The sequence below is a fragment of the Bubalus kerabau genome, chromosome 5 (genome assembly GCF_029407905.1).
Source record: "Bubalus kerabau isolate K-KA32 ecotype Philippines breed swamp buffalo chromosome 5, PCC_UOA_SB_1v2, whole genome shotgun sequence".
NCBI lineage: Eukaryota > Metazoa > Chordata > Mammalia > Artiodactyla > Bovidae > Bubalus > Bubalus kerabau.
Window position 1 is genome coordinate 91,771,713 of NC_073628.1, and position 12,838 is coordinate 91,784,550.

General features: G+C 40.3%; 1 protein-coding gene across 2 annotated transcripts in view; it reads right to left on the reverse strand.

The window, feature by feature from the left end:
* Positions 1 to 9,652: 9,652 nt before the first annotated feature.
* Positions 9,653 to 12,838, reverse strand: part of SLC19A2 (solute carrier family 19 member 2) — a 30,655-nt gene continuing 27,469 nt past the window's right edge. For both annotated transcript variants that reach the window (XM_055582193.1, XM_055582191.1), the window contains exon 6: positions 9,653 to 11,617. In XM_055582193.1, the coding sequence (XP_055438168.1) occupies positions 11,489 to 11,617 (129 nt within the window). In that variant the 3' untranslated portion in view covers positions 9,653 to 11,488. The remainder of the gene's footprint in view (positions 11,618 to 12,838) is intronic.

Here is a 12,838-nt window from a genome sequence, read left to right on the forward strand (position 1 = left end):
TATTCAAGTTAAGCCTTAATGAAGTGACATTTGATACTTTTAATATACACATATTTGATGTATAATAATATCTATCAATTATATATGTATATTACATATCAGATATCTGATATAGTTATAATAAAAATAGAGCAACTGCCAAAATAAATCAAGACATTATTTCTGTAAAGGGCTATTAGGGTGTGTCAAACTAAAAGCTGGAGGGCCTGAGTTTGCTTATGACCCTTAGCATCAGGACAATCCCATTTTCAGGTTGTATGCCAGCAATAAGTACATTCCTTAAACACAAAAAGTTACTTACACTATAATTATTTTTGTTTGTTCAGCAGATTTGTTCAGCACTTGTTTCACGTGTTCAACCCTTCTGAGTGTATGCACAGCCCCCAATAGGCAGAAGTCTCAAGGAACCTCCTGCTGTGAGGCTCTAGCTTACTCAGCGTGTGATTTGTTTTTGTTGTTTTAGTTGCTCAGTGGTGTCCAATTCTTTTGTGACCCCATGGACTGTAGCCCACAAGGCTCCTCTGTCATGGAATTCTCCAGGCAAGAATACTGGAGTGGGTTGCCATTTCCTTCTCCAGGGCATCTTCCTAAGCCAGGGATCAAACCCACATCTCCTGCAATGGCAGGCAGATTCTTTACCACTAAGCCACCTAGGAGGCCCAAAAAACTATATTCCAATAAAATTTTTTTTTAAAAAAAACAAAGAAATCATATGTGTTCCTCAAGAAAAACCTATTGTCCTCGCATTTATCTTTAAACTAATTTCTATGGTGGGATTTTTAGTAGGAGTAGTCAGTGAGGAAAGGGACAAGTCAAGGTATAAACAGGTTCTTTATGGCCGTTCAGATTTTCTTGAGAATAACAATGTTTTAAAACTATAAAACAATGACTCAATTCTTCCAGCTTTTTCTCTTCACCTATACCTGGTGTAGGTTTCTCTTCACCTATACCTGTTATAACCCTTACGGCAGAAAGTGAAGAGGAACTAAAAAGCCTCTTGATGAAAGTGAAAGAGGAGAGTGAAAAAGTTGGCTTAAAGCTCAACATTCAGAAAACGAAGATCATGGCATCTGGTCCCATCAAATCATGGCAAATAGATGGGGAAACAGTGGAAACAGTGTCAGACTTTATTTTTTTGGGCTCCAAAATCACTGCAGATGGTGATTGAAGCCATGAAATTAAAAGACACTTACTCCTTGGAAGGAAAGTTATGACCAACATAGATAGCATATTCAAAAGCAGAGACATTACTTTGCCAACAAAGGTCCGTCTAGTCAAGGCTATGGTTTTTCCAGTGGTCATGTATGGATGTGAGAGTTGGACTGTGAAGAAAGCTGAGTGCCGAAGAATTGATGCTTTTGAGCTGTGGTGTTGGAGAAGACTCTTGAGAGACCCTTGGACTACAAAGAGATCCAACCAGTCCATCCTAAATGAGATCGGTCCTGGGTGTTCATTGGAAGGACTGATGCTGAAGCTGAAACTCCAATACTTTGGCCACCTCATGTGAAGAGTTGACTCATTGGAAAAGACCCTGATGCTGGGAGGGATTGGGGGGCAGGAGAAGGGGACGACCAAGGATGAGATGGCTGGATGGCATCACTAACTCGAAGGACGTGAGGTTGAGTGAACTCTGGGAGTTGGTGATGGACAGGGAGGCCTGGCGTGCTGCGATTCATGGGGTCACAAAGAGTCGGACACGACTGAGCAACTGAACTGAACTGATACCTGGTGAATGTCTCCTGCTTTAAAGTGACAATCTAATAGCAATGTAGGCTATCTCTATTTCTTCTCTGGGATTGGCAATATTGTTAAAGCTCATTATAAAACTTGGATGTGCAAAAGTACCTTTGCCATTAACTGGGAATGAACTCATCTTGTTTTCTGAATAGATGCAAATAGTGAATGACCCCCAAGAACATACATAGCCACACCTAGAGGTTCATGTCAGCAAGCAAATGTAAATCAGATCATACCCCTCTCTGACTTTCCAGTGTTATTAGAATAATATTCAAATTCCTTACCTTACTTCCCAGGTTCTGAATAATTGGGCCCCTTCTTACTCCTATAACCTCATCCCCTACCTCTTTGCTGCTCATTCATGATACACCAAGCTCCCTGTTCGTCTCTCTGTTCCTCAAACATGTGAACCTCTTTTCCATTTTTGCTGTTTCCTCTGCCTGGAATGCTCTTCCTCGCATATTTGCATTGCTAACTCCTTCTCATCATTTATGTAAGAGTGGACATCCTTGCCTTGTTCTTGATTTTAGGGGGAAAAGTGTCCCAATTTCTCACCGTTTAGTATGATGTTAAGTGTAGCTTTTCTATAAATGTTCTTTATCAAGTTGAGGGAATTCCCCTCTATTCTTAGTTTACTGAAAATTTTTGTTTTAGTTTTGTGTTTAAACATGAATGGCTGTTGGATTTTTTACTTTCCATTAGAGTTCTTAACATAGTGACCGTAGTTAAAGTCCCAGTCTGCTAACTCCAGTTAGCAGTTAACGCTCTCAAGCTGGGCCTAGTCCTGTTGCTTTGTTTTTTCAAACTGTGCTTTTTCTTGCCTTTTATCATGACTTGTTTAAAACTAGACATGATATATCAGATAATAGGGACTGAGGTAAATAGGCTTTTAGTGTGAGATTTTATGTCAATATGACTAGAATATAATTGGGCTGTGTGTAGTGTTTCTGGTAGCTACAGGTGCCGTGAGATTCAAATTCCTCTAGTGTCCTTTTTCTCTCTAGTTTTTGGGCTAAGAACTCCTCAAAGGGACTCTGTGTCTTCTGTATCCTTCAGTTGTAATTCACTGTTATTATTATTCCAGTTGAAATTCACTGGGATTTTCAGGGAGCACCCTGTCCAAGTGCTCAATCTGTAAATACTGTTCTTGAGCACAAGATCTACTTCAGTCAACACTCCCAGAACGTGGCAGATAGGTCCTCCCAAGATTTTTGGCATCCTGCAAGGAATGATGGTCAAGTCATGCCATTTGTTAAGAGTAAGAAGTTGGTGGTGGTGTGGGCAGGAGAAGATGAACTGTATCAAACAGATGAATAAGTTTAGAGGTTTTCAATAAGTATTAGTTGGGCAGGACTGAGCACAGCAAAGCAGCATACTGATTACCAAACACATTTGAAATGTCCTGCAGCCCACCCACCCCCTTAGCAGTCCTTCACCTGGGTTTCCCTCACGCGGGGGTTTGGGGTTGTGGTTTTCAGAGGAGGACTTTCAGAAAACTGTCAAGTGCGGCACACAGCCTGGTCTTTCCAAAGCCCTGCCTCCCTCTCCCACGGTGGCGGCTGCGTTGGAGCGCCGTTTCTAAAAGAGAGTGCGAAAACTTGGCATGGGTCGCAGCCCACGGGCAGGCGGCAGGCTGTAAAGGGCAGGCGCTCAGGGCTCAGTAAGAGAGAGCAAGAAAGTGCGCACGCTCCGCCCACCGCAGGCCGGCCTCCAGTCTAGAGCTGGAGGGGTCCTGAGGAGCGCGGGGGGCCATGTGGAGGAGGAGCTGAGAAATCCCTTCTTGGATTTTCTGCAACTTTGTTTTACCCTATCCTGGCAACTCGTACCGCGGGGCTCCTACCCCACAGTGACTCAGCCAGCCATTCCAACAGAGCCCCTGGGCCCACCCACCCTACAGCGGCTGTGCCCTGCCCGGCATCCTTCCACCCTGGAAGTCAGTCTTCTGAGTCAGGACTGCATCTTCCCACCCCCTCATTCTTCCCCCTGGGGTCTTATCCTTAAAGACCCGCTGGCGTGCAGGTGTGGAAATGACAGTTAGTTTGCAGTGTAGGGTGGGAATCAGAATCCTATCCCGAATAATTACAATAGTGTGATGGTTTCCACCATACAGCAACATGGATCAGCAAAGTTTAGGGGCAACTTTAATAAAATCTTATTAAAGTGAAAAAAAAAAATACTTTCCCGGCTTCTCCACTTCAAAGACATGTGACCTTGGGTAGGTTATTTACACTTTCTAAGCTACCATTCCAGAATGTTCATAACCGCAAGTCAGTCTTGTTTTTTCCCGCCGCTGTGGATCAAAGGCCTTCCTCACCGACACCTAGTGGACCCAAAATAGCAGTCCAACTAGCAATTTTAGGTAGTATCCTCCCAGAAATTTTAGGTAGTATCTTCCACTGCTGCCAGATTAAATTTCTAAAGACAAGCTTAATCATTACTCCCTGATTCCTTCTGCAAGTAATGAACATTAGAAAATGGCCCCCTGGCCTGCTCTCTATATTCCTTGCTGATTGTGCACCCACATCATACCTTTACTTATGCCTCTTTCTCCACTATAGTCCGTTCCTCTTTCTAAATTTCCTTTAAGATTCTGGCCATGCTGCATGACTAACTTTTCAAATGTCACCTCCTTCAGGAAGTCATTATTTCCCCAGTGGACTTGTAGTTTTTGAGATCCAAGCCTCTTTAAATCATTATGATACCTGACACACTAACTTGTGTTGCAGTTGGGCCTCTCTGTTATGCTTTCTATCAATACTTATCTTATCACATATTTTAAGTTCTTTGAGATCCGGAGTCATGACGTTTTCGTTGTATCCCCAGAACTTTCTTTTTTTTTTCTGTGTTGTCTTTTTTTTTTTTAATTTTATTTTTAAACTTTACAATATTGTATTAGTTTTGCCAAACATCGAAATGAATCCGCCACAGGTATACCCATGCTCCCCATCCTGAACCCTCCTCCCTCCTCCCTCCCCATACCCTCCCTCTGGTTCGTCCCAGTGCACCAGCCCAAGCATCCAGTATCGTGCATCAAACCTAGACTGGCAACTCGTTTCATACATGATATTATACATGTTTCAATGCCATTCTCCCAAGTCTCCCCACCCTCTCCCTCTCCAAGAGAGTCCATAAGACTGATCTATACATCAGTGTCTCTTTTGCTGTCTCGTACACAAGGTTATTGTTACCATCTTTCTAAATTCCATATATATGCATTGGTATACTGTATTGGTGTTTTTCTTTCTGGCTTACTTCACTCTGTATAATAGGTTCCAGTTTCATCCACCTCATTAGAACTGATTCAAATGTATTCTTTTTAATGGCTGAGTAATACTCCATTGTGTATATGTACCACTGCTTTCTTATCCATTCATCTGCTGATGGACATCTAGGTTGCTTCCATGTCCTGGCTATTATAAACAGTGCTGCAATGAACATTGGGGTACACGTGTCTCTTTCCCTTCTGGTTTCCTCAGTGTGTATGCCCAGCAGTGGGATTGCTGAATCATAAGGCAGTTCTAGTTCCAGTTTTTTAAGGAATCTCCACACTGTTCTCCATAGTGGCTGTACTAGTTTGCATTCCCACCAACAGTGCAAGAGGGTTCCCTTTTCTCCACACCCTCTCCAGCATTTATTGCTTGTAGACTTATGGATCGCAGCCATTCTGACTGGCGTGAAATGGTACCTCATAGTGGTTTTGATTTGCATTTCTCTGATAATGAGTGATGTTGAGCATCTTTTCATGTGTTTGTTAGCCATCTGTATGTCTTCTTTGGAGAAATGTCTATTTAGTTCTTTGGCCCATTTTTTGATTGGGTCATTTATTTTTCTGGAGTTGAGCTGTAGGAGTTGCTTGTATATTTTTGAGATTAGTTGTTTGTCAGTTGCTTCATTTGCTATTATTTTCTCCCATTCTGAAGGCTGCCTTTCTAAAATATAAATTAAAAATAAGAGGGAGTGTTTAGCTTTCTAAATAACAATTTTACCTCAAATTATACTTTATTTCAAATGAAATAGATTACATATTTATAACTTGCTATGTAAACACATGAATTTAAAAAGCAGTACCGTTTAAAACCTAACAGCTTTAATAGTATCTCACAAAATATATTCCAGAATTTTTCTTACAAAATTTTGTATTACTAGAAATTGTTATTTTAATAACCTGCAATTCAATAACATTTGGTAATAACAGAAATCAAATAGAGCATGTAAAGCCCTTAGAACATTATTCAGCACAGTCATAAATAGTAAACACTATCTAATTATGAGCTATCATTACATTATTGCTGATATAATTCATCTAAGTAATTAAATGTTGTTGTTGTTCAGTCCCTCGGTTGTGTCCGACCTTTTGTAATTCCATGGACTGCCCCACACCAGGCTTCCCTGTCCTTTACCATCTCCCAGAGTGTGTTCAAACTCATGTCCATTGAATCAGGGATACCATCCAACCATCTCGTCCTCTGTTGTCCCCTTCTCCTCCCGCCTTCAATCTTTCCCAGCATCAGGGTCTTTTCTAATGAGTTGGCTCTTCGCATCAGGTGGCCAAAGTATTGGACATTTAGCTTCAGCATCAGTCCTTCTAATGAATATTCAGAATTGATTTCCTTTAGGATTGACTGGTTTGATCTCCTTGCATTCCAAGGGACTCTCAAAGTCTTCTCCAAGACCACAGTTCAAAACCATCAATTCTTTGGCACTCAGCCTTCTTTATGGTACAACTCTCACATTCATACATGATTACTGGAAAAATCATAGGTTTCACTAGACAGACTTTTGTCAGCAAAGTAATGTCTCTGCTTTTTAATATGCTGTCTGTCATAACTTTTCTTCCAAGGAGAAAGTGTCTTTTAATTTTGTAGCTGCAGTCACCATCTGTGGTGTTTTTGGAGCCCACAAAAATAAGTCTGTCACTGTTTCCCCATCTATTTCCCATGAAGTGATGGGACCAGATGCCATGATCTTAGTTTTCTGAATGTTGAGTTTTAAGCCAACTTTTCCACTCTCCTCTCTTACTTTCACCAAGAGGCTCTTTAGTTCCCCTTCACTTTCTGCCATGAGGGTGGTGCATCTGCATATGTGAGGTTATTGATATTTCTCCCGGCAATCTTGATTCCAGCTTGTGCTTCATCCAGCCCAGCGTTTCTCATGATGTACTCTGCATATAATTCAAATAAGCAAGATGACAATATAAAGCCTTGACGTACTCCTTCCCCAATTTGGAACCAGTCCATTGTTCCATGTCTGGTTCTGTTGCTTCTTGACCTGCATACAGGTTTCGCAGGAGGCAGGTAAGGTAGTCTAGTAGTCCCATCTCTTTAAGAATGGCTTTAGTGTAGTCAATGAAGCAGGAGTATATGTTTATCTGGAATTCTCTTGCTTTTTCTATGATCCAACAGATGTTGGCAATTTAATCTCTGGTTCCTCTGCCTTTTCTAATTCCAGCTTGAACATCTGGAAGTTCTCAGTTGATGTACTGTTGAAGCCTGGCTTGGAGAATTTTGAGCATTACTTTGCTAGCATGCGAAATGAGTGCAATTGTGTGGTAGTTTAAACATTCTTTGGCATTGCCTTTCTTTGGGATTGGAATGAAAACTGATTCCAATGATATGGAATTCCAGCTGAGCTATTTCAAATCCTAAAAGATGATCTGTTAAAGTGCTACACTAAATATGCCAGCAAATACGGAAAAGTCAGTAGTGGCTCCAGGTCTGGAAAAGATGAGTTTTCCAGTCCCAAAGAAGGGCAATGTCAAAGTAATTAAATAAAACTTGACCAAAAAATGAGAGTGTTTAAAAGCCTCCTATCATTTTTATTTTGAAACATTCCAAAAGAACTTTCATTTGAGAGTACAATTTTGAGATTGATTGTTGTTCAGCCACTAGGTCGTGTCTGACACTTTGTGTCCCCATGGACTGCAGCACATCAGACTTCCCTGTCTACCATCTCCTGGAGCTCGCTCAAACTAATGTCGATTGAGTCGGTGATGCCTCCAACCACTTCATCCTCTGTTACTCCCTTCTCCTGCCCTCAATCTTTCCCAGCATCAGAGTCTTTTCCAATGGTCGGCTCATTTGAGACTGACAGCTAAAACTAATTGTTAATAGAGAATGAGGGGGAAGGAACTGATTTCTCACGTGACAGGTGCTTTCACATATGTTCTTTCATTTCTTCACGACAGTCTCATGAGGTATCATCCCCACTTACTGATAAGGAAACTGAAGCTCAGGACTTCCCTGGTGGTCCAGTGGCTAAGGCTCCACGCTCTCAATGAAGGGGGCCCAGGTTCAACACCTGATCAGGGAACTAGATCTCACATGCCACAACTAAGAATTGGCATACTGATCCCATATGATGCAATTCAAGTTCCTGCATGCCAGAGCAAAGACCAGACACAGCCAAGTGAGTAAAAAGAAATATTAAAAAAAAAATAAACTGAAGCTCCAGAGTAACTTCCCTAATGAATCAGAGCTTTGAATGGCAAACTCAGCATTCTGAAGCCCCTTCTATCAGCATTACTTAATGAAAAAAGTAGAAGAATTAGTACTACCACAGGATGCTTTTTCCAGAATCAAAAGAGATGATGTTCACAAATCCCTTTCCAAACTAAAACGTGTTATATAAATGTAAAGTACTAATTACACGTGCATGCCTGCTCAGTTGCTCAGTCCTGCATGTCTGACTGTTTGTTGACCCCATGAACTGCAGCCTGCCAGGCTCCTCTGTCCATGGAATTTTCCAGACAAGAATACTGCAGCGAGTTGCCATTTCTTTCTCCAGGGCCAGGGGACCTTCCCAACCCAGGGAAGATCTTCCTCTGTCTCTTCCATCTCCTATATTCGCAGGTGGGTTTGTTACCACTGTGCCATCTGGGAAGCCCTAGGATTCCATAAGAAGTCAGACAAATAGGTATCCAATTTCTATCATTTGAGCACAATGCCTTGAATAAAGCATCCAGTGGACTAGATATCACTGACAGGCATTTTAATCTTAATGCTTTACTTTGATGTACTTTTTTAAAAATAGCATTTATTTAGCTTTGGTACTGGCAGGTGGTTACGTTGAGTCCATCACATATCATTTGTATAATTCAGTGTTCATGGGGCACAAACACAAGATGTGTTTTGCAACAAAAGACAAAAATAAGGCATGGTTCCTGCTCAGATACATAAGATATGCTATAAGGACAGAAAACTTTAAAAAGTTTTTTGCATGAAAAATTTCCAAGTCTTTGGTGATAATCAATAAAAATGCCTTAATGAAGGTTTTGCAATGGGAACTAATAAGAAAGTACACATTCAAATACTATTAGAAAAGACTGGTTTGGTTTGTCGGGTAAAATGAACAAAGCAATTCTCAAGAAGATGGCAAGAAGATGCTTCCGTGGGTACCAGAACATTTGGGGCTATAACCAAAAGGCTATGATTTTTTCAAAACATGATGGCACCCTCTACCTTTGATTCAATTTCATTTCATTTATCTGAAAAATTCAGTTAACACTGAAGGGACCGTTGGCCTTTTTAGTTTCTAAATGGGAGAATGCTTTTAAAAATATAAGAGGTACCAACATGAAGACCAAGAAAAATAAATAGAACAATGCAGTGCTAGAAAAAAAATTGGGAAAACAACAGAAATGAGAGGGAAGAGTCAAAGGTAAAGACCAGCGCTTCCCTGGTGGTCCAGTGGTTAAGACTCCACCTGCCAATGCAGGGGCCATGGATCCAGCCCCTGGTCCAGGAAGACCCCACATGCTGAGGGACAGCTAAGCCGCACATCACAGCCACTAAGCCCATGCCTGAGAGACGGCAAGCCACAACTGCTGAGGCCTGCAGGCTCTAGGGCCCGTGCTCTCCACAACTAGAGAAAGCCTGCATGTAGCAACAAAGACATAAATATTTTAAACAAGGAAAAATATACTGCAAAATATTTATTTAATAAAAAATAATTGTATAATCTATACAGTATTGAATAAAAAGTACAACAAATCATTTGCACTTCTTTCCAAAACCGCATACAGTACAACTTGCAAACTGGGTTCAGCATTCTACAAATAGTACCACACACACCAAGATAGGAACTTATTATTGTCTTAAGTAAAGGCTCTGATTGTATACAACAAACTGTGACTTAAATTCCAGGGAAATACTGCTTTAGTTACACTAATAGTTTGATTGTGCCACAGTCTATTTTATTAAAAAAATTAAATTCCTCAAACATCATTTTTCTACTTGTTTCTGAGTACACATTCCCTATGTAGCAAAATAAAACAAAGACAAAATACAAAATTAGAGGCTGATGTTTATGATATCACTTCCTTTTTCCTTCCTTAGCTAGTGCTCTTCTCCTTTCTTTTACTCAGAAAGGAAGGTGACTGGAAAATGACTTATTCTTATCCTCATTCATTTGCTTCTAGAATTCTTGCTTACATAAATGAATAAGTCAGTTTTGGAATCTTGACATTACTGTTCAGTATTTACCTATGTCATTCTAAAAAAGTTGACCTAGTTTTCTTTTTTTTTTTAAGATAAGGCAACAAAATTGGCTTTAAAATAGCTATCATGTCTCACATATGCTAGCAGTCACTTGGTAGACTAATTTCCCAATTAAATGTACACAGAATAACATTTTTCAAGTAACTTGGAATCAATAGCAATTCTTATTTTAAGCAGATTATTTAAGAAGATCCACCTTTATAAACAAAGGCAAATTTAATATACAAAATGCAGGAACCGAGTCCATCCTACGTCCTGTCCCACCAAAATAAAGAGGCTCAGTTTGTGAAAAAGACCTTGGAATAATCCAACAATTAATGACACCTTTATCTTGGATAAGAAGGACAGATAGTATAAATATCATAAATGGAGATGAAGTTATTTTAAGAAGACTTTCCCATTTTATTTTGGAGATCTGCAGATACAAAATGGACTAGTTATGCCTTTAGCCCACTTAGTAACTTTTCATCATAGATTTAATAGTCCTTCATACCGAAGAATAAAAGACAAGTAAACCTACCTTAAGTTTTCCATTAGGTCACTTCTATTATTAGTAGGCCTCAAAACTTGCCTTATTTTTTAACTAAATTAGCTTCTCTGGGAAGCATATGAATAATGTAAAAATATACTTCTAAGAAAAATCAACACAAATACACAACAGTCAAGATGGGCACTGAGAGTATTTACACAATGAATTTTTAAAGATAACTCAGAATTAACACATATTCTTTATAGAACACCAAACCAGGGCAAATGTTGTCATCTGTAGAAACAAATGCACATGAGTAACACAGACATGAGAACTAAGTTGAACAGAGGCAGATGCTGTTAGAACACTATTTCAATTCTGACTATAACGTCCTGTGGCCCGTGAAGCCCTGGTCCCAACAGGCCAAGCATCTGGCTAATCAGACACAGAAGTAGAATACTTGACCTATGAAACACCAAACTCACTTGTGAGCATGTGTACGTTACCATGTGCTGCCTGATTGCTCTTGATTCTTGGTTTTCAAAAGCAAGTTCACTTTTGAAGCAGGAAAAACAGATTCTTAAATTGGCTCTCATAAGTATTCCAGGAAGTATACTTCATTTCTCAACTGTATTGTTACTCTGGGAAGACAAGGTATAGTCAACCGGCTGCTCTGAAGCCATGAAATGCATACTCATAAATATGTGTCTACACTTTAAAAAATTAAATACAGCCGGTTACAGCCGTTGTGCAGAATTCTTGCAATATGAAGCTCATTTGCAGTATGTTATGAGGGGGTCACTTGAGAACTTGATTCTGGATCTTCTTGCTTTCTATATTTCTTCATAATACTGACTGTACCATTAGCCAGGAAAACCACAGCGATGAGTGCAAAGTAACCAGCGTAGATGAAGAACTAAAGAGGGGGGAAGAAGTAATTTACAGAATTATCCACTGGAAGGTCAGCTCTTTTATTACATATATGTGAACAGACTCTATAATTAAAGATATGTTCAGTTTCTCAATACAATTTCAAAAAACACTGTGCTTACACAATGTGTCAGGCACTGAGGATACAGAGAGGCAGGACAGCATGGTAACACTGCAGCCTGACTGCCAATCCTGACTACCCACTTACCAGCTGTGTGGCCTGGATGGAGAGACTCAGTGTCTGAGCCTCCACTTCATTTACAACCCATTTTGTAATTCATAATATATCCTGATTACAGTTGTTGGGAAGGAATAGGATTCTGTATGTAAATGTTTATTAACACAATGCTAATACTGTTAATATTATTGGTTTTCATTTTTGTTGCTGTTATAACTGAATCCTGGTCTCTACCCTCAAACCGACTAACTCAAGCTGATACGAGGCCAAGTTCTGAAGATCAAGAATTCCCACTCTTTCCCAGAAGAGGGCAGCAGAAGGTCAACTATATTCCATTGTAAGATAACTTTTTATAAGAATCTTCTCTAAGCCATTTTTTAATGTGATTATATGACTTATCAATATCATCATTTTCTTATTAAAATAACTTACTAAATACTGATAAGCTGGTTCATGGATCCAGTAAGCGTGCCGCTCTAACCCTCTCTGCGTGCATGCTAAGTCGCTTCAGTCGTGTCCGACCCTTCGCAACCCCATGGACTGTAGCCCACCAGGCTCCTCTGTTCATGGGGTTCTCCGGGCAAGAACACTGGAGTGGGTTCCAGATTCCTTCTCCAGGGGATCTGACCCAGGGATCGAACTCACTTAAGTCTCCTGCACTGGGAGGCAGGTTCTTTACCACTAGCACCACCTGGGAAGCCTAACCCTCTGAGCCAAGTCTTTTAAATTTGGACACATTTTCCTATAGGAAATCGGTTAATTAATCATGGCAGTCATGAGTTTGACCACAGCCCACAAAATTATTATTCCATACATTTAAACCCACCACTTCTATAGCCGGATGACAAGCACTTATTCTCCTACCCTCCATCCCAAATGAAAGCACTTAACCCTTGAGAGGTCTTCCCAACGTTTTTATTGCAGGCAGTAACTGGGAAACACATAAGTAATAATTACTTAAAAGACAGTAATAAGCTCCCATTCCTCTGCTCTGTCCACCTTTCCCCCATCCTTTTCTGAGCCAGCATG